Source organism: Phycodurus eques, chromosome 14 (genome assembly GCF_024500275.1).
Source record: "Phycodurus eques isolate BA_2022a chromosome 14, UOR_Pequ_1.1, whole genome shotgun sequence".
In the NCBI taxonomy this organism is placed as follows: Eukaryota; Metazoa; Chordata; class Actinopteri; order Syngnathiformes; family Syngnathidae; genus Phycodurus; species Phycodurus eques.
In genome coordinates, this window is record NC_084538.1 from 5,038,669 (window position 1) to 5,063,113 (window position 24,445).

At 41.7% G+C, this 24,445-nt stretch overlaps 2 protein-coding genes across 3 annotated transcripts in view; both read left to right on the forward strand.

Moving 5' to 3' along the window:
- pcnx1 (pecanex 1) overlaps positions 1–16,098 on the forward strand; it is a 41,385-nt gene extending 25,287 nt beyond the window's left edge. For both annotated transcript variants that reach the window (XM_061696957.1, XM_061696958.1), the window contains exons 20-35: positions 27–177; positions 1,048–1,189; positions 1,264–1,441; positions 2,838–2,946; positions 3,154–3,283; positions 3,347–3,405; positions 4,051–4,266; positions 5,430–5,683; positions 6,161–6,391; positions 8,078–8,178; positions 8,844–9,225; positions 9,688–9,962; positions 10,311–10,489; positions 11,588–12,063; positions 12,307–12,447; positions 12,911–16,098. In XM_061696957.1, coding sequence (XP_061552941.1) covers positions 27–177; positions 1,048–1,189; positions 1,264–1,441; positions 2,838–2,946; positions 3,154–3,283; positions 3,347–3,405; positions 4,051–4,266; positions 5,430–5,683; positions 6,161–6,391; positions 8,078–8,178; positions 8,844–9,225; positions 9,688–9,962; positions 10,311–10,489; positions 11,588–12,063; positions 12,307–12,447; positions 12,911–13,051 — 3,165 coding nt within the window. In that variant the 3' untranslated portion in view covers positions 13,052–16,098. The remainder of the gene's footprint in view (positions 1–26; positions 178–1,047; positions 1,190–1,263; positions 1,442–2,837; positions 2,947–3,153; positions 3,284–3,346; positions 3,406–4,050; positions 4,267–5,429; positions 5,684–6,160; positions 6,392–8,077; positions 8,179–8,843; positions 9,226–9,687; positions 9,963–10,310; positions 10,490–11,587; positions 12,064–12,306; positions 12,448–12,910) is intronic.
- Positions 16,099–16,830: 732 nt separating this feature from the next.
- Positions 16,831–24,237, forward strand: lgmn (legumain). The gene is made up of 14 exons (XM_061697180.1): positions 16,831–16,966; positions 17,195–17,345; positions 18,500–18,597; positions 20,030–20,111; positions 20,192–20,274; positions 20,365–20,440; positions 21,481–21,543; positions 21,630–21,696; positions 21,795–21,913; positions 22,318–22,407; positions 22,489–22,692; positions 22,859–23,029; positions 23,714–23,781; positions 23,928–24,237. Exons 2-14 carry the CDS (start codon positions 17,211–17,213, stop codon positions 23,965–23,967), a joined length of 1,296 nt encoding a protein of 431 aa, XP_061553164.1. The 5' UTR covers positions 16,831–16,966; positions 17,195–17,210; the 3' UTR covers positions 23,968–24,237.
- Positions 24,238–24,445: the final 208 nt, after the last annotated feature.

A 24,445-nucleotide genomic window follows, 5' to 3' on the forward strand; every position in this document is an offset into this window, starting at 1 on the left:
TTCATCTCTTCTTGTGTCCACCACAGCCCTTCCTGAGCTACGTGCTGTATGCACTGCTGGGCACAGTGGGGCTGCTCACGCACTACCTGCTACCCCAGGTGCGCAAACAGCTGCCCTGGTACTGCTTCTCACACCCGCTGCTCAAGACCAAGGAGTATTACCAGTTTGAAGTCAGGGGTGAGTACACGACAATGACGGCATCATTGTGTTAATACGAGCAGGTATGAAATTTGCCCAAAATGGCTGCTTCAAACCAAAATTATGGGGGTGAGACATCTTTGGGACCACTAAAATACACACGCATGTAATATTCAGTCTTTGGTAATGTTGGGACCCCCAAAAAGGCAATTAATTCATGGAAAGAATAAGAATTAAAGTCATCAAATTATCAAACTTTGTCTCCATTCTAAGCCAAAAAAAAGCATCACAATTTAGCGTTGCCCATTGGTCTAGGACAATGATTCCCACTGTGATGAACACTGTGCTGCGACACAGTTAGTGTGCCGTGAGAGATCAACATGTGTGCTGCAGGAAATTATTGAAATGTCTTTAATGGTTCCAAAAATGATTTATTTACTACAAAATTTGTAACTTTGTTCATCTATCTATGTCGGCAGTGAGGTATAGCAAAACAGTTAAATGCTCTTCCACTAGATGGCACAATGTACAATTAACCTATATATACACCTTTTGCTGTTCAAATTCATATTTCCCCGCTGAGATAAATAGTTTTCCAAAATCTAAATCTGAATACAATAGAATAAGTCACGACACGCACACACATTTGTGAGTAAACTGAGACGTGATCGTCTTACCTTCTTATCTTCACACAGTGGATATCAAACTTCAGGTTTTGTGATATTGAAATAAATGAGATCATTTCAAAACTGTTTTCACCATCATGTGATCTATAACCTGTACAACTCAATAGATTTTTGTTTTGTTTTATACCTTAGAGAGGGGAAGTAAAAAGAAATGGAAAGTGGAAAAAAATTGTTGTTTGACGAGTAAGAGTGTAATCTCATTTCTCGTCTTCTCTGGCATCAGACGCGGCTCACGTGATGTGGTTCGAAAAGCTGCATGTGTGGCTGCTCTTCGTGGAAAGAAACATCCTCTATCCGCTCGTCATCCTCAACGAGCTGAGCGGCAGCGCCAGGGAGCTCGCCAGCCCCAAACGACTGGACACCGAGTGAGAGAAACACCCTCGCTCGTCTTTATTTGAGTGGACATTTATTCATTTTTGGACAACCGTCCCTTCTCCAGGGTGGGGGCACTGATGATCACTGTGGCAGGCCTGAAACTGCTGCGCTCGTGCTACAGCAGCCCCACCTACCAGTACATCACCGTCCTCTTCACCGTGCTCTTCTTCACATTCGACTATCGACACATGTCGGAGACACTGCTGCTGGACCTCTTCCTCATGTCCATAGTCTTCAGCAAGGTGCGTGGACTCCCCCGTTTGTGGTTTATGTAGGTGTTCAAAGTGAATCAATACGTCTCGAGTTGCCCTATCAGGACACAGGGAAAAAAATGATGCAACAGATAGTAGTGTAGCGATCTGGGCAATCGTAACCGACCGTTTCCCCACTCTCATGATGCACCGGAGGCTCCATCGCCCCTGCAGGATGCCACAATGCAAAAAATATTTTTTTAAATAAAATAATATATATAATACAAATATTAAAACAAAATATTATGAATAGGTATTACAGAGCTAAATATTAAATATATTTTAAAAAGAAGAAAATACAGTGGAGCCTCGATAAAGCGAACCCCGATATAATGGATATCGGATAAAACGGACTGTCAGGACTGGACACACAATTTGTCACTTACAATGCCGTTGAAAAAGTCTGTTAGTTCTGCAATTGGCCACTGTTGTTTACTGCCGCTGTGGCGCAATGGAGGCAGAGAATGGGACTGATGTTTTTCTGAGTCACAGATACAATATTACTAGATCCAATTCCAAAAGACGTGCTTCCTGTGCCTGCGTGGCGGCCATGTTGAATGTGGGGCATCGACATGGCGGTCATATGACAATGGTTATATCTATTGTCTATTTTACATAGAGCAGAGAGAGAGTGGCATGGCTGCGGCGTCTTTGGAGTCTGGAACATGCTGTTTTTGGTACAGTAACAGTTTTTTTTTTGTCAAACGGTTCGCCTTTGGCAACAGATTTGGAACTAGGAAGCACACTAATTCCACACGGCTCATGAAAACAACTCACCTATGTTGAGTACTGTACGTCAACAATGTCACCATGCCCAAACACACCACCGTGGTAAGCTTGGTTAAAATGTGAAAAGTGAAGATTTTTTAAATATTTATTTACAATAACTTTGTACTGTATTGGGTGTTTTAAGCCAGGAAAAAAAACCTGCAAAACAATAATTTTGTACTGTACAGTAATATGGCTATATATGGCCTATAAAAAAACAAGAAACAAAAAAAAAAACAAAGTGCTTCAATGTAACAGATAAGTGGCTATATCGGACGACCCCGTGTCCCCCTTGCACCCTTATTAGTCTGTTCTGTCGAGGTTCCACTGTACGTAGAATAATAAGGTAGAAGACAGAAATGTATCCCTATTTTATTATTTAATAAAACCAAAAACGTTTGTATCATTTTAAACTTTAAAACAGGTGAATTTACACCACACCATAACTAGGGGCTGTTTAAAGTTAGAAGTTAGCCTTAAGTCAATTATTTAAGTGTAAAACAAGAAGCACTCGCTTACTTTGTTGACCTACAAAATAAATCTTTTCATTTGTTTTTTTTCCACAGGGTTCATAAGTTCATAATTTTTACGGGTGGTTCTATGCTGTTTTGGTTCACAGTTATGGGAGCTTTTCTACAAGCTGCACTTTGTCTACACCTACATCGCGCCCTGGCAGATCACGTGGGGCTCGGCTTTCCACGCCTTTGCTCAGCCCTTCGCTGTACCTCGTATCCTTTCCACGCTATCTTTTTTTAAAATATATTTTTTTATGACTCTGGTCATGCTCTCGAGTCACAGGACTCAGCTATAAATTGTCCTTTATGGAAAATGTTTACTCAGCTCATCTAATTGAGGTCGTAGTTATATGTAACTGACATGTTTTCTAGTTTATACACATTTTCCAGCATTGTCCTTGACCACCTTGTTTGCCACAGACTCAGCTATGCTCTTTGTCCAGGCCCTGGTATCAGCCATCTTCTCCACCCCCCTCAACCCCTTCCTGGGCAGCGCCATCTTCATCACATCTTACGTCCGGCCCGTCAAGTTTTGGGAGCGCGACTACAAGTAGGGATCCTACTGTTAAAAACGCCTCAACTCCATACTCAATTCTTTATTTTCTCCATGTAGCACCAAAAGAGTGGATCATTCCAACACCAGGCTTGCCTCGCAGCTAGACAAGAATCCAGGTGAATGGCAAACTGTACATCACAAACTAGATACCATATATAGGCAGTGAACATGAATAGCAGCAGCTCTAGTCAGCAGTGTTGTATGTGGCAAAAAAAAAAACGTACACGTATCATCCATCCATCCATTTTCTGAGCCGCTTCTCCTCACTAGGGTCGCGGGCGTGCTGGAGCCTATCCCAGCTATCATCGGGCAGGAGGCGGGGTACACCCTGAACTGGTTGCCAGCCAATCGCAGGGCACATACAAACAAACAACCATTCGCACTCACATTCACACCTACGGGCGATTTAGAGTCACCAAGTCATTCATGTTTTTGGGATGTGGGAGGAAACCGGAGTGCCCGGAGAAAACCCACACAGGCACGGGGAGAACATGCAAACTCCGCACAGGCGGGGCTGGGGATTGAACCCCGGTCCTCAGAACTGTGAGGCTGACGCTGCCGCCCATACACGTATCAGTAAATGATAAATAGAGCATGAAAGTAGCTTTCAAGTGACTACTGTACTATATATTATACACCAGCAGCAATAGCGGAGCTGGAGCGACAACTACATGATATGCTATGCATACAGTATATGCAGGTGTGTTAGAAGCGTTGTATGTTATTTAGAGGTTATAAATAGCAGTGCTTCCTCCCCACAGGCTCGGACGACAACAACCTCAACTCCATCTTCTATGAGCACCTGACGCGCTCGCTGCAGCACAGCCTGTGCGGTGACCTGCTGCTGGGCCGCTGGGGCAACTTCAGCACAGGTGAATGCTTCATCCTGGCCTCGGACTACCTCAACGCCCTGGTGCACCTGGTGGAGATCGGCAACGGACTGGTCACCTTCCAGCTCCGAGGGCTCGAGTTCCGAGGTGAGCTCCCAAAACAACTCAAGTAGTGTTGAGTATGTTGCAAAATTCTGGGAGTTTTCAAAGTTGGAAACTCTCAGTGGGATTTTATGGGAATAAACTGAAGGTTGACTCTTAGTAGGGAACATAAATATAGCTGAGAAAAAATATTTTAGCATAATCCTGACTAAAAGCAACCAGATTTCATGCAAGTGCAGTGGCTTGACTTAAGAGTACCCCAATTTATTAATTTTTCATGGATTCAAACACTTCTAAAATCCTCCATAACAAATACATTCACAAAAAAATACATGACCTTATTCTACTGCTCACACTGCTTCTCTCACCAATGGTGTTGCATTTGTGCGAGTTAAGTCGAGTTTTTATGACGCCGTTTGAAACATCAGGGTCATTTTGACGCATCAATGTCTCGGAATTTCGGCCAATAGGGTCGATTGGTGGATGTTATTAACTGAAACTTGTCAGACAATTGGAGAAGGGCTTCCCAGAGTAGCAGATGAAATAAGAAAGTCAAGGAGATGATTGAGAAATAATTACGTTTTACAGTAATTTAAAGGAATTTTTGACCAGAATTTTTATTGGCGATACCACACAAAAACGTTCCTAAAAAAGGCATTTTTTTCCGATACAAAAAAAAAAAAGATTCTCTGCAACCCATCATCCAATTTTCAAAATTCTTGCTGCATTATACTCGGGTTGAAGTGGCCATTCCAACCAGACACAGCATTTTGACAGACTGTGATTTTTGGCAAATCTTAGCAAGTTGCTAATATTATTGTATGCCACCTTAGCATTATCCAGTTTGGAAATTAACACCACACTTACATAAAAAATAAAAAAAAATAAAAACTTAAATTAAAATGTAATGCACACTAACTGTACTTAACAAATGTTAAAATAGTTCATATTTTTGTCCTGCATTTTATCAGGGCTTTGGCCTGAGCATAAAACCAGTGAGATTTATAGGTAATAAAGGAAGAAAATTTCTCCCCCAAAAATTGTGGGTAATTGAATCTGCATCAAATCATAAATATGCGGGGGAACATTGCATGTCCAAAATTCCCCATGGAAATTCACTGGAAACTTTCTGGAATTTTACCGGAGCTTTTCCACCCCTTTGCTACCCGAGCATGGACCTAACCTATCGACAAACTGTCTTCTCTTAGGTACCTACTGCCAGCAGAGGGAAGTTGAGGCCATCACCGAGGGGGTGGAGGAGGACGAGGGCTGCTGCTGCTGTGAGCCGGGCCACCTTCCGCACGTCCTCTCCTTCAACGCCGCCTTCGGGCAGCGGTGGCTGGCCTGGGAGGTGCTGGTCACTAAGTACGTGTTGGAAGGCTACAGCATCACTGACAACAGCGCCGCCTCCATGCTGCAGGTTTTCGACCTGCGACGCATACTTACCACCTACTATGTCAAGGTCAGTGGGGGGGGGGCGGCATTTTAAGGGTACCAAGGTGCATTGTGAACTACGTAAATATGTTTTTTGGCCTGTCGTACCACCTCTAGGTACTCGTGCATGTAATGTAAATGTAGTGAAATTATATCTACAGTGCTTTGTCTGACATGCCATACCATTTTTTGGTACCTATGCTTCCTGGTACCATGTGCTACTAAAGGGTACCTAAAGAGTGGTGCTAGACACAGTGCAATGTGTACTGTTAGATCTCGGTTACCCGGTGTTAATAATTTCATAATACATGACATAATACTGACATTATTTTGGCACGTCATACCACATTCCTTAGGGAACCAAGTGTAACGTGTCTGCATTTTTGGCATAGCATACCACTTTTTGGTACAAAGTCAAGTGGCAGGGTACCAAATGGGGGAAGTGGACGCATTTTGTAGCATATCCTTCCATCTTTTTGTCACCAAATCGTGTGGTGCTCTTCAGGGTATCATCTACTACGTGATCGCTTCGCCCAAGCTGGAGGAGTGGCTGTCTAACGAGACCATGAAGGAGGGTCTGCAAGCATGCGGTGAGAGGAACTACGTGGACCTGGATCCCACCTTCAATCCCAACATCGATGAGGACTACGACCACCGACTGGCCGGCGTCTCCAAGGACAGTTTCTGCAGCGTTTACCTGGGCTGGATCCAGTACTGCAACTCTCGTAGGGACAAGGTAGTGAAATATGGTCTTTATGTTTTCATAAAGAAAATGAGTTGGTACAGTGCTTGGTTCACAAACTTAATTCGTTCAGAGACACTGTTCGCCACAAACCACAAAATCATCCAGCTTAATGCTAACATGGAAAGCAAAAAGCCATAGACGGGCTAAGAAAACTAGCATTGATGTTGCGGTAGTTATAATCCTTTAAGCAACAGATGTTTGAACACAAACGGTGCAGCAACACGTGTAGACAAACAATATAACAATGCTCAAGCATATATTCATTACCCTCTGTGAAAAATGACTGAAAAACGAAATTACTATTACTGGGTCCCTTGGTTGTGGTTCTTCTCATGTACAGTGGAACGTCTATAAAACGGACACCAATATAACGGATATTTGACAAAACGTACCGTTGGGGCTGAACAATGTGACCATTTGTCACTTAAAATGCTGTTAACAAAGTCTGTTACTTCCAGAATTAGCCGTTGTTGTTTACTGACCCTGTGGCGCAGTGCAGGCAGAGAATGGGACTGACGTATTTCCGGGTCACAGATATAATACAATAATACGTGGTGGCCAGGTTGAATGTGGGGCATTGACGTGGAACATATTATTTTTTGTAGAGTAACGTTTTTTTTTTTTTTTTTTTTGTCAAACCATTTGCCTTTGGCAACAGATTTGGAACTAAGAAGCACACTAATTCTCCGCGGTACTTGAAAGCGACTCTCTTATCTTGAGTACTGTACGTCAACAATGTCACCATGACTAAGCACACTGGCATAGTAAGTTTGGATAAAATGTGAAACTTTCAAACATTTCCAAGCTTTTTTTTTTATATTTATTTACAATAACTTTGTACTGTACTGGCCGTTTTAGGCCAGAAGGGAACCCTACAAAACAATAATTTTGTACTGTACAATAATATGGGCGCAGATGCCCTAAGGAAAAAGTGCTTCAATGTAATGGACAATCGGCTATTTCTGGCGACCTGTTTAATTCTTTACATTCTATTTACTATTGTTACTACTGTAAGTTTTCAATACAGTACTGTAGAGTGCTATCTTAGCCTTCGAAATAAAGAGGCTAGTTTGTTTTTTCATATATCCACACCACCAACAACAACAATTGTTCTACCTCTTCTTTAATTTGAGTTTTTTGCTTCATCAAAACAGTCTTCACTTTAGTGAATGAACTAGGAAAGAGAAAAATTCTAGTAGTAGTAGTTCAGAGCGTCCTAGGAAGTGTGGCTTTTTAAGAAGAGGTGAGACAGGCTCTTGTTGGACAGGAGGAGCTTCCAGAAGACTGGACCACTGTAGCCAAGGTGATCAGAGAGAGTCAGGAGAGTACTTGGTGATCAGAGAGAGTCAGGAGAGTACTTGGTGTATCTTCTGGTAGGAAAGGGGAGAAGCAGACTTGGTGGTGGAATCTTGAAGTGCAGGAACGCATACAAGGAAAGAGGTTAGCTGTCGAAGGATGACTGATGGAAGAAGAATGGAGGTGCCAGGCAAGAAAGCTAGAGTAAGACCTAATAGGAGGTTGATAGATGGGGTGAAGGAAAACATAAGGGCTGTTCGAGAGGAGGATGTGGAAGATCGGTGTAGATGGTAAAGGACAACGCGCTGCAACCGCTAACTGTACAAGCTAAAGGTAAAAGAAGAAGCTCCTGATATAACTTGTATGCACTTTGTGTTGTAGCCTCTGGACAACAAGAGGGACTCTCCCCTGGTGCTGCTTTGCTTCGGCCTGTGCGTGCTGGGAAGGAGAGCGCTAGGAACGGCGGCTCATCACATGTCCAGGTTCGACAGACGTTTTGGAACTCACAATCCCTGAGCCCCTTCCACACTGGCCAACAAAGCAGGCTTTTACCCCCATGTTCTCTGTGGTATGTTCCGACATGGAATGGGGGAGGGACAAAGTTCACTTTGATGTTTTGTTGAAAGCTAGTGTCCCTCGCTGCTAAGTAATTTCATCTCACATATAAAATCACATATCCGCCTAAAGTTCCAGATAGTTTTAGTTCTTGGTAATTCCTGGAATCCATGCTTATGTACATCATTGCGGACTCCACCCCAAAGGTTCCTGGTTCCTCCCTATCACCGTCTGTTTTTGGCCCTTGATAAATTCCCCTTGAACCAAATATAGATGATAGTTCTCGCTGTCCAAAAACAACGATGCTCCAGAATTTCCTAACCTAAACCTGGCAGACAGGCTATTCATACATTTTGAAAAGATCTGTTGTTCATAGTTTGAGGATATTCTTGTCCAAGGTAAAAATTTACCTAGAAGACACAATGTATGCATGGGAAATAGATGAAATGGTTAAAGGATAGTTCCTGCTTGTGTAAACACAGAATGGTCCTCCAAAATGTTCTTGGCTCCAAGATAAAATTCTTGTGGAACTATAACCAGACCAGGCTATAAACACCTCTTGGTACTAACCTCTATGCGGCCCATCCTACAGCAACCTGGAGTCTTTCCTGTACGGGCTTCACGCTTTGTTTAAAGGAGACTTCCGCATCTCTTCGACACGAGACGAGTGGATCTTTGCCGACATGGAGCTTCTCAGGAAGGTGGTTGTGCCTGGCATCCGAATGTCCCTCAAACTTCACCAGGACCACTTTACCTCGCCGGACGAGTACGACGAGTCGGCGGTGCTCTTCGAGGCCATCTCGACCCACCAGCAGAACCTGGTCATTGCCCACGAGGGCGACCCGGTGTGGCGCAGCGCCGTGTTGTCCAACGCCCAGTCGCTGCTCGCCCTGCGCCATGTGCTTGACGAGGGCACTAACGAGTACAAGATCATCATGCTCAACCGTCGATACCTCAGCTTCAGAGTCATCAAGGCCAGTGATATTTACTGTATGAAGAATACAGGAGATTGTTGTACAGACAGCGATAGTATGGAATACATTGGGAAAAATGTCATATTGAGTGATTATTTAGCAGTCCACACCGTTTATATAGCATGAGACGTGACTATTATGGGATGGATTGGTGTCCCATTTAGGACAGCACAGAACACATTCTCCCAAAAGTGAATGTGTTGTTGTTTAGGTGAATATCTAGCAGTACACAACCTTTATATATCCCAAGAGATGAAGAATACAGGAGATTATTGTCACATCTAGGACAATACAGAATATACAGTATTCTTCAAAATTGAACGTTTTTATATGGCGATTATGTAGCAGTCCACAATGTTTATATTGACCTTGAGTTCACTGAAATGAATGCGTTATTCATTGAGAAATGAAATAATAATACACACAAAACTTTAAATAGAACATTGTGTTGCTGTGCTGCAGGTGAACAAGGAGTGCGTGCGGGGCCTGTGGGCGGGGCAGCAGCAGGAGCTGGTGTTCCTACGGAACCGCAACCCTGAGCGTGGCAGCATCCAGAATGCCAAGCAAGCGCTGCGCAACATGATAAACTCATCGTGCGACCAGCCCATCGGCTACCCTATCTACGTGTCGCCGCTCACCACCTCCTACTGTAACTCGCACCCGCAGCTGGGCCACGTCCTGGGTGGGCCCATCAGCATCGCCAACATCCGCAACTTTGTGGTCGGCACCTGGCACAGGTTGGTGTTGCTGTGTGTGCGTGGCTGTGTGTTGTTGTATTTCTTTAAAGCGGGAGTAAATAAAAAAAAAAAATTAAAAAGTCATCTGTTTTGGTTATAGAGTTAAGAAATTCAGACAAAAAGTGTTTTGCCACCATCTTGTGGTATCTTAGTGCCAAGGAACGATGTTGAAATGACTTGAGGAGTTTCATTTAGACAAAGAAATAGTGTCTTGTGGCATCTATAGGCAATTTTACACCTTTATGGAGGTGGGGTGTCAACTACTGGCAGATTTTCATTATTCACGGCAGGGCTTGGTCCCTATCAGAGTTATCTGGTTCACTGTCATTAACGTTTAAACATTCTCAGGTTACGAAAAGGCTGCGGTGCAGGTTGTAACAGCGGAGGGAATATCGAGGATTCTGACGCTGGCGGAATGTCCTGCGGCAGCGGGAGTGGGATGGCGGGCGACTCACAGCAGAGCTCCATGTCGCAGGGTGGTAATTCCGGACCCGGCGGTCCTCACTCGTACCAGCAGCACGCTCTAGGTGAGGGAAATCATCGCTGCCGGTAACCGTTACCAGCGAACGTCAGGTGTCGCATGTGAAATCGATAGCAGCTTGTTAGCAACTAATGTTAACTAGTTGGGCACATTGTGTGATGTCACAAATAAAGTAGATAAACCGCTCAACCGACGATCACTAACAATAACCCCGAGTTGGCGCCGACAATAAAACACTCAACATTTGATAACTGATAATAGCAGTTAGTTACCAGTTAGTGGCTATTGTTAGCAGGAGACCACATTTTGTGATGTCACAAGTAAAACTGACCCCCGTTAACTTTTGCCGCTAACAATAACTAACTGCTGTGTGATGTCACACAAAAGCAATAACACCTTCAATCTTTGATAACAAGTGACAATAGCAGCCAGTTAGCTGTTAGTTGCCGACCACATTGTGTGATGTCACACAAACTCGATAACCCACTGAATCTTTGATCACAAGCAACAGCGTTAGTAGTAATCCACCACATTGTGTGATGTCCCGTAAAATCGACCACTGCTAAGGGTTGCCACATAATGATAAATTATTGTCACTCATTAGTGAAGTTCAATGTTGTAATCGACTTTACGTACGACAACGCACAATGTGGTCAAATGCTAATGTTACTGGCTAACGTCTAACGAGTGACTTGTCTCTTTGAACCCAAGGGACAATCGCAGTAAGTTCACCATTAGCAGCTACCATTAGAAGTCGGATGTCGCATAAATTCAATAATCTACTTATTTCATAAGTGGCAATAGCAGCTAATAGTGTTAGCGGTTACCGTTAGCAGGTGACCACATTGTGTGATGTCACGCATAAAATCAATATCACATTCACCCTTTGGTAAGCGACAATATGGCTTAAAAAATGACCACTGCTAATGTTAGCTAACTGCTAACTAGCTGTTATTGTCAATTGTTATCAAAGGGCCGAGTCTATTATTGACTTATCGCTAACTAGCGGCCTTTTAATGACAGGTGACAATAGTAGCTAGTTAACCATTAGTAGCTAACATTAGTGGTCTACCACATTGTCACAATTCTCTTCTCCGTAGCTAACGGAAGTCTGGCTTATCGCTCTACTTTCCCCGGTGTCCAGGCTCCAGTCAGAGTTCGCAGTCCGTCCAGTCTAGTCTGGTGCGCCACTCCCCAGCCCGGGCCTCCATGGCCAGCCAATCGTCTTCGTATCGCTACGGCGGCAGCAGCCGCCACTCATCGCTGCGCACGTCTGCCACTGGCCTGGAAGCATGCCGGCGTTCCTCCACCAGCCAGCTGTCCCTTCGCACGCTGCCCACCTCACTGCAGCTGCGGCTGGGCTCCACCTCGGACCCGGCCGGCCCATCTGCGTCGCTTTCCAGCCACAGCATCCCACCATGCAAGCGCCACACGTTGGTGGGCCTCCTGGGGAATGACGGCCTGTGCGCCGTGGTGACAGACCCCCTCGGCCAGCATCACCATCACCACCACCACCAGCAGCAGCAGCATCTTCATCATCACCACCCGTACCACCACCCGCAGCAACATAACCCTGTCATCTCCACAGTGCGTAGGGATGACATCTCCTACAGAGTGCAGGTGTGTGGTACACTGCGGGCCCATTTATCACAGGGGATACGTGCCACACAATAGTAGTTGAAGTTGCTTTTGCAAGACTCTTAATATTTTTTTTTCATTTTTTAAGGGGGAAAAAAGTTTTTATTTTTTTTCAAAATAAGGTTTATCTTTGAAGTAAAAAGTTTATTTTAAATTGACCTTGACCCCCGCTGAATTTTTTTTCCTCTTTTTTTTTTTTTTTATTCCATGCTGGGATCCCTGCAGATTATGGACCCGACTCAGGTGCTGGAGAACCTCAACGTGTCCAAGCGGAAGGAGCTGCAGTGGCCCGATGAGACCGTGAGACTGCGGGCAGGGCGGACCTGCTGGAGGGACTGGAGCCCCCTGGAGGGCATGGAAGGACATGTGAGTTAAGAGATGCCGAGGACAAGAACACTGGTTCAGCATCCCACCCAAATGCCATCCAAATGGCACACCTAAAAAAATAGTCCTAATCAGATGTAAATAAAGTTGAATTTTTTTTTTCATAATTGATAATTTTATAAGAAAAATTCAGTTTTATTTCCCCCAAGATAAAAAGTAGTTTTTTGTTTTGTTTGCAAGAAAAAATTGTCAGATTTCAAAGTCCTCCTCATACATGAAATCCATCAAAAGTCATGCAGTTGTTTTTACATCCGTAATCTCAACTTTGAATGTCTTTTTTTAAATGCCGTGTGTGCTCAACACACAAGGAACCACTTCTGTTTTTGTTGAACTTTGCTCTGATGATCCTGTTTTTTTTTTTGTCCTATTTAGCATCCTGTGGCATTGACCTACTTTGTCCTCGTGTCGTAAATGTGAGCGGATTGTTGTTTTTGTGTTTTTCCAGGTGATTCACCGGTGGGTGCCTTGTAGCCGCGAGCCGGCCAACCGCTCCCACTTGGACAAGACCATCCTGCTGGTACAGGTGGACGACAAACTTGTGCCCATCATCGAGACAGGTGTCATCGAACTGGGCGCTGAGGTTTAACGGGAGACGAAAATACCAAGCACACCAAGAACAAACACAGGACACGGGAGTGCTTGGAATTGAACCGCAAATGAAAACGTGCAAGCCGAAGCAGGGTACGCTTTTCAGGGCTAACGTTAGCTGTCTGACACATTGTGTGATGTCACGCATGAAGTTGACCTCTGCTAACGGCTAACTAGCCGCTATTGACACACATTACTGAAGGTTGTGCTTGTTTTCTACTTTGTGTGGCATCAAACAGTGGGGTCGACTGCTTACAATAGCTGTTAACTGCTAACTAGCTTCTACTGTCGCTTGTTATCGATGGTCGAGCTAATGGCTAGGTAGCCGCTAATGGGTAAATAGAAGGTAGAAGATTGTGCTTTTTCGACTGGGCATGACATTGAACAATGTGCTTCATGCTAACTAGCGGCTATCGTCATTTGTTAGAGAAGGTTGTGTGCATTTTCAACTCTACGTGTGGCATCACAGTGTGGTCGACTGCTAACTATAGCCGCTAACTAGTTGCTGCCGTTGCTTGTTAACGGCGGTTTAGTTAATGGCTGGGTAGCTGCTAATGGTTAAATAGAAGGTAGAAAGTTGTCCGTTTTAGACTGCGTATCATCACAATGTGGTTGACTGATAACGCTAGCTGCTATCATCGCTTGGTATCGAAGGTTGAGCATGTTATCAACTTTGCTTTTGACATGGCACTATGTGGCCGACTGCTCACATTAGCTGCTAATGCCTACTTACCCGCTGTATGACTTGATAACGAAGGTCAAGCAAATAGCTAGTAGCCATTAACGGCGAAGTAGCGACTATCGTCGCTTATTATAAAAGGTTGTGTGTGTTTTCGATTACAAGAGCCTCATATTTATTTGGTGACGTTGCGCAATGTGGTCAGCTGCTAACGGTAGCACGCTAACTGCTAGCTAGCTGTTATAGTTGCTTGTTATCAAAGGTTGCACATTTATTGACTTAATGTGACATCGCACAATGTGGTCAACTGCTAATGTTAGCAACTAACTAGCCCAATCTCAACAGAGGACAATTTTATGTGTCTGCTAAGTAGCCACTAACAGCTAACTGGCAGATATTGTCACTTGTTAACGAGAGCTATATAGCCGCTATCGTCACTGGTTACCAAAGGTCGAGCGTGTCATCGGCTTTACGTGTGGCATTGCAGAATTTGGTCAACAGCTAAAATTATCAGCTCACGGTTAAGTAGCCGCTAAAGGCTAAGCAGCAGCTTTCGTCGAAACTAGAGCGTGTAATTAACTTTTCATGTGACATCGCACAATGTGGCTGACTGCCAAAAGGTAACTAGCAGGTATTGTCGCTTGTAACCACCATTGCACAGTGAGGTTGACTGCTAATGATAATCGCCAGCAACTACCTTATCGACTTTACGCGTGACATGGCACAGTGTGGCCTAACTAGCCACTGTCAGCTAACTAGCCCTACCTTATTTCAATTTTGCTAAGTAGCCAGCTACGATCACTTGTTATAGAAGTTTCACAATCTGGTCGACTGCTTACATTACCCGCTAATGGCTAACTAGTCGCTGTCATTGCTTGTTATCGAAGTTTGAGCATATTATCGACTTCAAGTGTGACTAAGTGCTAATTTCTAGGTACTGTCACTCGTTAGCCAAGGTGCAGCTAATGGCTTAATAACAGCAAACAGCTTACATTCGGCTATTTTAAAATGTTATAGAGGGTTGTGCTTGTTTGCGATTTTGAGGTCAACTGCTAATGTTAGCCACTAGCGGCTAAGTAGTCGCTAACTGTTAAGTAACTGATTACCACTCGTTTAAAAAAAAAAAAAAGTTTCGCGTGCCATCAATTTTTACATGTGACCAGCCAACTGCCAGGATTGGGCACTAACAGCTAACTAGCCGCTATCGTCGCTTGTTATCAAAGCTCAAGCACGTTATTTACTTTGCGTGTGACATCGTACAATGTGGCCAACTGCTAACGTTATCCGGCTAAGTGGCTGCTATTGTTACTTATTGAAAGTGAAACCTGATGTCGATTTTACGTGACATCGTACAATGCGGTTCACTGCTAATGTTAGCTGCTAACGACGAAGTCGCAGTTAACAGCTGCTATCGTCACTTGTGAAAAGAGGAACTTAAGAGTTCTCCTCCTCCCCCTCCCCCAGCTGAGGGGGAAATGAACCACAGGGGAAAAAGTGCAAGTCGAGGCAGACTTTTTTTTTTTAATTATTATTATTATTATTTTTATTTATATAAGCGCCTCCCTACCTTCTTCCTCATTGTCACAATCTGCCTTGCTTTTATCGTCTTGGGAAAAATGCTGCATGACAGTCAAAGCTCATTGATTTCTATGCATTTTTGTTGATAAATTTTTTTGTTAATACTTTGCCAAATATGCCTGGTAATGACATTTCTGCTACCACCCGTACCCCGCCCCGTTGCCATGACGACAGAGGACGTCTCATTGTAGTCATTCCACTCGGATTAGTTTGAAAATATTGACTTGCACTATAATTTTTATTTACAGTGATGCACTACAATCGCAAGTATGTTTGTATATCATTTTATATATATATATATATTCTCGCTCAGAGTCCATAGGCTCCAGCACGCCCGTGACCCTAGTGAGGATAAGCGGTACGGAAAATGGATGGATGGATATATATTTATATATCTCACACACGTATTTATTACAACAGACTCTGAATGGCCGTGGTTATACCGATGCCTTGGAATGACGATTCAAATGCAATCACCCTTCTTTTTTCTTTTACTGACTTGAAAATAACTTTTTACTGTATATTCATATATAAATTTATACACACACACACACGTATGTATATATGTGTGTGAGTGTATATGTGTGTGTATAAAATGTGTATAAAATATTTATTACTGTGAACATGGTATTTACACTATGCTTTTTGAGATTGCGAAAAAAAAAAGGTTGTTTTAAGGACCATGGGGTTGAAAACAAGATGCAGATATTTTTTTTTTGATGGATTGTTTAAATATTTAACTTAATTGCTTTTCTATATTGAGAAATAAAAGTTTGATTTATTGCAGACGTTTTGTTGTGGTGTTTGTTTGAACTTAATTTAAATTGAAAGATTTTTTTTGTTCATCATATTCCCATATTGCATGAATAGCTCATAAAATTGACTTGTTCACCATTTTTTTAAAATGTTATTTTCAAAATGTACAACTATTATTTTGACTACTCTCATATTTCGACTACATATGTTCTTCCTTTAATACATGTAATTTTGCAACTTATAAATTTACGAAAAGGACTTCTTGTAATAATTACAAGTTTTCACCTGAAATTCAAGTTTGTTTGTTTTTTTCCTCGTGTCGTGCACCTTCACATATGACAACACTATACTCTCTCATTTATATACAACTTAATTATTGACAACCGTCCATGCTCTTTTTCCTCACCTATGGACAATTTCGAGTCATCATTAACCTGTTAACGTGCATGTTTTGGGAATGTGGCCAAAATACCTGCAGAAAATCCACGCAAGCACTGGTAGAATATGCAAAATGCCAGATTCGAACCCAGAACTTTAAGGCAGACGTGCTAACCATTTCTTCTTCGTGCTGCCTGTAAGCGTTTAAAAATGATGAACGTGTGCCACTGTTTAGAGTAAATATTTGTGGTCTGTGTTTACCCTGCGTCATCCTTCGACTTTCACCTGGTAATCAAGTCCAAGCTCGTCTGAGAGCACATGACTTCCCCACTCCCATTTTCACGAAAGTACCGCCTCCTAAGCGCTCTGATTGGCTGCCGATCCAATAACACTCCGAGCTTGTCGTGATTTTCGCCGTTTAAGCAACACCGCCGTGCGCCAACCTAGATAAACCGGGCCGTTGAGTTACTTTCCTCCCCCACATTCTCTTCGCTCGTCTTCCTGCGTCACCGTGAACTACAGGTAATGCAAATGTGTGTCTTGAGGGACTCGTGAGTTCATTTTAAACACCCTGCTGAGAATTAGCAGGGTGCTGGCTAGCGTAGGGGCAATGGGTGCCGCCGTCATGTGACAGCCGGGAATCAGGTGTCGTCGAGTTGGTCTTAAAACTTCACTTCAACCACTTAAATAAGTCACGAAGACATAGAAACGTGTCTCATAATTAGTACTGTTATCCATATCGTGCTACAGAAACGCAGGCAGGAAAATGAGTCGTCTTTTGGTATTCCTGGGGCTCTCCGTCGCCCTGGTGAACTCCTTCCCCAGACAGGAGCCCGAAAACGGGAAGAACTGGGTGGTGATCGTGGCCGGCTCGTATTCCTGGTACAACTACAGACATCAGGTACACACACACACACACACACACACACACACACACACTTGAGGTATCTGTTTTCTTACTAGAGTATTTATTTGAATTCATTCATAATAATTCACCTTTTATTCCCATTGCTTATTAAGGACGCTTGATAAGACTTTCAGACCGATACCAATACAAGTATTCACTCTTGAGCGCTCACCGATAACATTAGTACTTTTGATATGCAATATTTCAGTTAACACAATGATGGGTAATTGTGAAAAAAGACCTTTCTTTCTTTCTGGTTATTCTTTCTGATTATTCCCTGCTGTGTAGCGCCAACTCCTGGCAAGGATCACTCAGATTACTCCTATTATTATTATTATTGCAATAAATATCGGTGGCTGGTATGGGTAGCTTTCATGAGTACCCGATACCTTGAAATCAGGCTGGTATCTGATGCCAATACCTGGCATCGGTACTCGCCCATCCCTAGTCCCTATCGACTATAAAATGTTTTCAACTTTTATTTTGGAATATTGCCATTTTATTCTTGTGACATTACAACTTGTTTTCCTTCTAATATTGTGACTTTTATTTCCATCGTATTACAACTCCGGTAAAATGACAAAAACTTTCTCAAATTTAAACTGAATTTTCTGAGAATGACAACTTCTCCCACTTTTTGTATTCTAGGTAAATAATGAAATTTTCCTGGTAATATTCCACTGTCACATCACAAACTTTATTCCGACTTTAATCTCATAAAACGACTTTTTCCACATTGATGGACAACTTTGTCTTGTTAAATTGTGACTTTCACATTAAAATGACTACTTTAGTCTCATAATGTTGCACCTTCATTTTCATAATATAGCAGTAATAATTAGTGTCAGTGTAATTAATTAATTAGTATAATTTTTAGAAAATTACCTTTTTTTTCATGCAATATTTCACCTTTTATTCCTTTAATATTAGACATTATCCTTGTAATATTCCAAATTTATGCTCTTAAAATTGGGACTTTTGTAAAATTACGACTTTTTCAACGTTAATTACATTTCAGATCGCATAATATTTCAACGTTATTCTCATTAAAGTTTGAAAATATTGTGGAAAAAAAAAAAAAGCCAAAACAAAACCCACTTGTGGAGTTGTTAATTAAAGGATAGTCTGTGTTTGTGTCCATGTACCAGGCGGACGCGTGCCACGCCTACCAGATTGTGCATAAGAATGGCATCCCGGACGAGCAAATTGTGGTCATGATGATGGACGACTTGGCGCAAGATGACATGTGAGAACTTCCACATCTGTAACACATGCAAACACACTTATTTATTTTTTTTAAATTGTAGAGTTACCACAATTTTGGTCTCATAAAATATTTTGACTTTTTTATATAAGTGTAAGACCTGATTTTAGTTTTTTTTCTTTTCTTTTTTCCCCCACGTTGAAATCCAAGGGCTTAATCTTGTAAGATTCCACCGTTTGTCCCGTATTATGACTTTATGCTCTTTTTTCCGTGTTTTCAGTCAAATTTTAACATTCGTAACTGTCATACAAGTACCAAAAAAAAAAGAGAGCGATGGAAGTTTAACCACTGCTGCTTTGTTTTTGGGACAAAGTGGACTGCCCACTTGCACTTTTGCTTCCTGTTTCTGACTCCAATAACAAACATTTCTAATGACAAAAAAAAACATTCAGCCTATTGAAAAACCACAGGGACTCTGTTTTAAGCTCTAAAGCAAATGTCAGCTGGACAGAACCATCGCGATAAGGCGGATTCAAACTAGATGCCGGATTCTTTGCAGACACAAGCCTGGAAGGGTGGAAAACAAATGTCATTTTTGGCGAGCTACATTATGCCTCACACTGGTCACAACTACAAAATTGCTGGATTTGTAGTTAGCTTTGTTGTTGATTGAATTTGTGCTTATGCTAATCCAACCATCCATTTTCTATTTCACTGGTCCTTATTAGGGTCGCTGGTGACTTCATTTCTTATTATATCATTTAGTTTTATCAATCAACGTGCGGTTTGTCAAAGCTAGTTAAAAAAAAACAAAAAAAAAACAAGTTTTGTACATCAACCTGGATTTAGTGACATTTTTCAAAGATGGAAAAAAGGGAAACTTGTTTTGATGCAGCCACCTGGGTTTTGTCAAATGAAAAAAGGAAAAGAAGAAAAAAAATCCCCCTAAAATATTTGTCATTTTTATATAGCAACCTGGATGTCGTAAAATAGTAATAATCAATATAAAAAAAATCGACCAAGGAAAAAATATTTTTTTGTTGCGATGACCTGGGTATTGCAAAATGTAAAAAAAAACAATGTGGCGCAAAATCTGAATTTAAAAAAATATATTTATTTATTTTCTTTTAGTATTTTGAGAAATATTTTTATTATGAGCAGTATTTTCTATTTCTGATTATTTATTTATTTATTTTTGATTATTTTTGTTAATCAAATTGTTTTGTCTTAAAATAAAGATATGGAAAAAAGGAAAATTAATTTGATACATCAACCTGTGTTTTGCAAAGTGTGAGGGAAAAAAAGGATTTATTTTATACATGACCTGGTTTCTGTAAATGCATACGTAATTGAAACTGGAAAAAGGGAAAACTTTTGATACATCCGCCTGAGTTTTTTAAAATGTAAAAATCAAGTTTTATTATTATTTTGATGTATTAAATATAAAAACTGTTTTCCCACGTCCCTCCTGCAGGAACCCCACACCCGGCATCTTGATCAACAGGCCCAACGGTAGCGACGTGTACAAGGGTGTCCCCAAGGACTACACTACACAAGTGAGAGCCAAAATAAATCGCCCGCTGTGCGCTTTTTGGCAACTTTTCTCACCCAGTGCTGACTGCGTTATCGTGCGCAGGATGTCAATCCGGAAAACTTCCTGGCCGTGCTGAAAGGTGATTCCTCCAAAGTGAAAGGAGGCTCTGGGAAAGTGTTGAAGAGGCCAGTGACAATTTTGCAACGTGTCTGTGTGTTTTCTTTTCTTTTTTTTTGTCAGATTGTCACAGCGTCTTTATCATTGTGTCCCCACAGCGGCCCCAACGATCACATCTTTGTTTACTTCACTGACCACGGAGCGCCCGGAATTCTGGCCTTCCCCGCTGGAGAGGTTGGCCACCTTGTTTTCACTGTACATTCACAAATTGACTATGACTTCCTTTATTACACAACCGATATATATTTTTTTTATTGGGTCTGAACAACGTGTGCAAAAATTGTTTTCTTTTGTCACTTAAAATGCTGTTGACAACATTTGTCAGTTCCAGAATTGGTCACTGTTGTTAATTGGCAAAGTGGCGCAATCCAGGCCGAGAAAGGGACTGACGTATTTCCGTGTCACTAGATCCAATTCCAAAAGACGTGTCTACGTGGTGGCCATGTTGAATGTGGGGCATTGACATGGCGGCCATGTGACAAAGATTATATCGATTGTTCTACTGTACGTGTGTGTGTGTGTGTGTGTGTGTGTGTATAATATATGTACAGGCATATAAACACAGAGTAATAACATTTAGCTGTAACATAACAATGTACAGAATGAAACAGTTTTTTTTATCATTTAATGGCGCAATCCAATTTCTTGTGCTGCTCCTTCTGGTGTGGCGGTTTTGGCCACCAGGGGGCAGTATAATACAGTTGTGCAGGCAAATGAAGAAGGCTGTAGTAGTAGTAGTAAGTGACTCGGTAAGATGCTGTAATAGTAGTCATTTTTTGTAGATGAAGAAATAATACTGTATATGCCTGTGAGCATTGTTACATTATCTGTCTACATGTGTTAATCCACTGTTTGTGTTCAAATATCGGTTGCTTCTTAAAACCACGACCATCGATGCTAACCGATATCAATAGCGTTGTTGCATTGTTTGTGAGGATTAACCTAAGTGGACTAAGGCAAAGCTGTGGCTATTTTAAAAGCACAATCGGTAATTCTGTGTTTCATTTTTAGTTTGATAGTAAACACTATTTGCCAAATTTCTGAATTGAGTTCACTGCCACCGGACAGGGTTCGTATCTCACCTTGCGCTCCATGCAAAAAAATGGCCCAATGACGGCTCGTATCTAAAAAAAAAACTCGTAAGTTGGGTCACTCGTATTTCAAGGCACCACAGTGTATCGAAACTGCTACCTGCTCTTTTGGCTTTTTTCCAGCTGCATGTCAAAGACCTCCAGGATACCATTCATTACATGCACGACAATAAGAAGTACAAGAAGGTGTGTATTAGCTCACTGGCTAATAATATACCTGCTTATAATCATCATCATCTGTTAAGGGTGGTAATAAACTATTTTTGTGTCAGATGGTGCTCTACATCGAAGCATGCGAATCTGGATCGATGATGAGCGATCTGCCTGACGACATTGACGGTGAGTTGAATAGAATGGAAAGAACCACCCCCCCCCAAAAATCTGTCAATAAAAGACATTTAAACATTAAAAATAGTAATTATTTTCAATTTTTGCAGTTTACGCCACCACGGCCGCGAACTCCCACGAGTCGTCGTACGCCTGCTACTATGATGCAGAACGCGACACCTACCTGGGTGACTGGTACAGCGTCAACTGGATGGAAGACTCCGATGTGGTTCGTCCTGACCCCTTTTTTTTTTTTTTTAAACAACCCTTGGAAGTAAAAATGAAAAGAAAGCATCTTTTTCATGTCTGTCATGTGTAAGGCCCACAAAGAAGTCATTCAAAAATAGCCATACCTTAAAGACCTTGAAGTCTGCCATGAGTAGCATTCTCTAAAATACAAAACAAAATTTGGTCCCCAAAGCCACTTGCCCATGTAAAATTTGGTAAATGTGTCTATCATGAGTAGACCCACAAAAAAGCCCATACCAGGAAACGTGTACGACGTCTGCCATTTTGGGTTGAAGCAGCCATTTTGGCTTGCCTGAAAAGACCCAAGAAATCTGCCATTTTGTTTTCAAGCCCTCATTTTGACTGCATAGCTTAAATACTTGGCCTTTATTTGTGCCGCTGCAGGAGGACCTGTCCAGGGAAACGCTGTTGAAACAGTTCAGAATCGTTAAGAGTCACACCAACACCAGCCACGTGCAGCAGTTTGGAAACAAAGTAAGGCCGCCCACAAACAAACATACAATATATTATTATGATTTGCCTCATAATATTCACGTGTGCGTGTCCCGCTGTCAGACTCTGGCCCACATGAAGGTGGCGGCCTTCCAGGGCACGCGCAAGAGCGGAGGCGTCGCCCCCGACCCGTTGCCTCCCGTCGCCGAACTGGACCTGACGCCGAGTCCCGACGTTCCGCTGGCCATCCTCAAGAGGAAGCTGATGGCCTCCAACGACATCGACATGTCCCGGGGCTTCCTCTCTGAAATAGACGCACACTTCAAGGTGAACGTGCCATGCAGCTGTCAATCAAACTTTATTTGATAAAGACATCTTAACTGTGTGTTCATTTTTTTTTTGTTTTCATTTTTTTTGTGCGCGAGTTATTTGTTTTTGTGTGAACGGGTGTTCATTTGTGTGCGTGCACTTTCTTTTGCATGTGTGCGTCTAGGTCAGGGAGATGCTGGCGGCAACCATGCGTCAGATCGCCGAGAAGGTGACTGGTCGAAGTTCCGTGGCCGAAGAGGTGGTCAACGAAAGGCGGGACCTGACGCGGCACCAGTGCTACCGGACCGCCGTGGACCACTACAAACACAACTGCTTCAATTGGAACAAACCCAAGGTACGACAACAGCGCAACACACTCTCTGCAGCAGTTCCAAGCCTTTTTTTTTTTTTTTAAATTTTTTTTGTTTATGCATGTTTAAAAAAAGCCAGAATTAGCCAGAAGGCTAGTTTTCATCTGTAGTCCCCTGGCCATGATGTAAAAAAGCAGTAAAATACATCTATAAGACAATATAATACAGGATACATAATCAAACTACACTATTAAGAGAGAATAAAACCACAAATTTTTTGACCATAACAAAAAAACAACATAATATACTTGTCTTTTAGTCTTGGCAGCTATAGGTGTTAACTAGCCACATTTTCAGTTTTTTTGTGAAGGCCTTGTATGTTTAGTATATTATTAGTATATAATTAGTATATTTATTATACTAATTAAAAAAATAAAGCATTTTTCAAAGCTTGAAATTTTATTCATTTACAATTTTCTTTGGTTTGAAAAGTGCTTAATTTTTAAATAAAACATTAAATCACTTCCGTTTGTTTTATTTTTATATTGTACTTAAAACAAATGAATCAATTAAAAAAAAAAAAATTTAAACACTAATTTAAGTTATTTTTTTCATAAACTTTGCCATTTAAGCAACGTTTACATATCGACATGCAACACATTTCGCAAGCTTAAAAGTTGCTGCTTTCATTTTAATTCCTCCCTTTTGTCATGATTTTGTGTTTCCAGTACGAGTACGCGCTGAGACATCTGTACGCTCTAGTCAACTTGTGTGAGAGAGGCTACGCCGCTGACAGGTAGCTGCAGCATTTGATTAAAAATGTTTTATATTTAAAATAATGCTAATGAATACAAGTGGAGTTCTCATGTTATTGTCGTGTGTGTGTGTGTGTGTGTGTGCGTGCGTATGTGTGTGTGTGTGTGTGTGTGTGCGCGTGCGCAGTATCCAGGTGGCCATGGACTCAGTGTGTTACTTCAAGTGAAAAAAAACCCTCAAAATATGAAAGCTTCTTCGTTATTGTTTTTATTAACACTTTTTATGTTTGTCTCCGAATGTGTATGTTTGATTTTAAGATGAGTTGCACTTTTGAAAAGTTTCTGAATGACTTTTTTTTTTTTTTTTGATTGTGTGCTTTTAAAGAGATTGTGTTTTTTTTATTCATGTATATGCATTTTGCTCTCAGCTTTATTGGTGTGACGCTGCTGAATGTTTACTGACGCTCCAATAAAAAAGGTGAAAGACCAAAAACAAAGCGCTTGTGCGTTTATTATATGGGGCACTTCACTCCTTTCCTTGGTACAAGTAAGAAGTGACTTTCATGTTAGGTTTTCCACAGTGCGACATGAATTTTCTTTTTTATATTGATTTACTGTATGTTTTACCTTCTTCAAGTGTTAAATTAGATTTTCCCCAATTAAAATATTTCAAACGCTCAAAAATCTTATTTAAATTTCACTTAA

What these genes read in the sequence shown, in the direction of transcription:
- lgmn (XM_061697180.1), top strand. Translation starts at nt 17,211, where the DNA reads ATGAGTCGTCTTTTGGTATTCCTGGGGCTCTCCGTCGCCCTGGTGAAC. An exon ending in TCTGGGAAAGTGTTGAAGAG is followed by an intron (nt 20,275 to 20,364) that starts GCCAGTGACAAT and finishes GTGTCCCCACAG; the next exon opens with CGGCCCCAACGATCACATCT. An exon ending in TGGCCTTCCCCGCTGGAGAG is followed by an intron (nt 20,441 to 21,480) that starts GTTGGCCACCTT and finishes GCTTTTTTCCAG; the next exon opens with CTGCATGTCAAAGACCTCCA.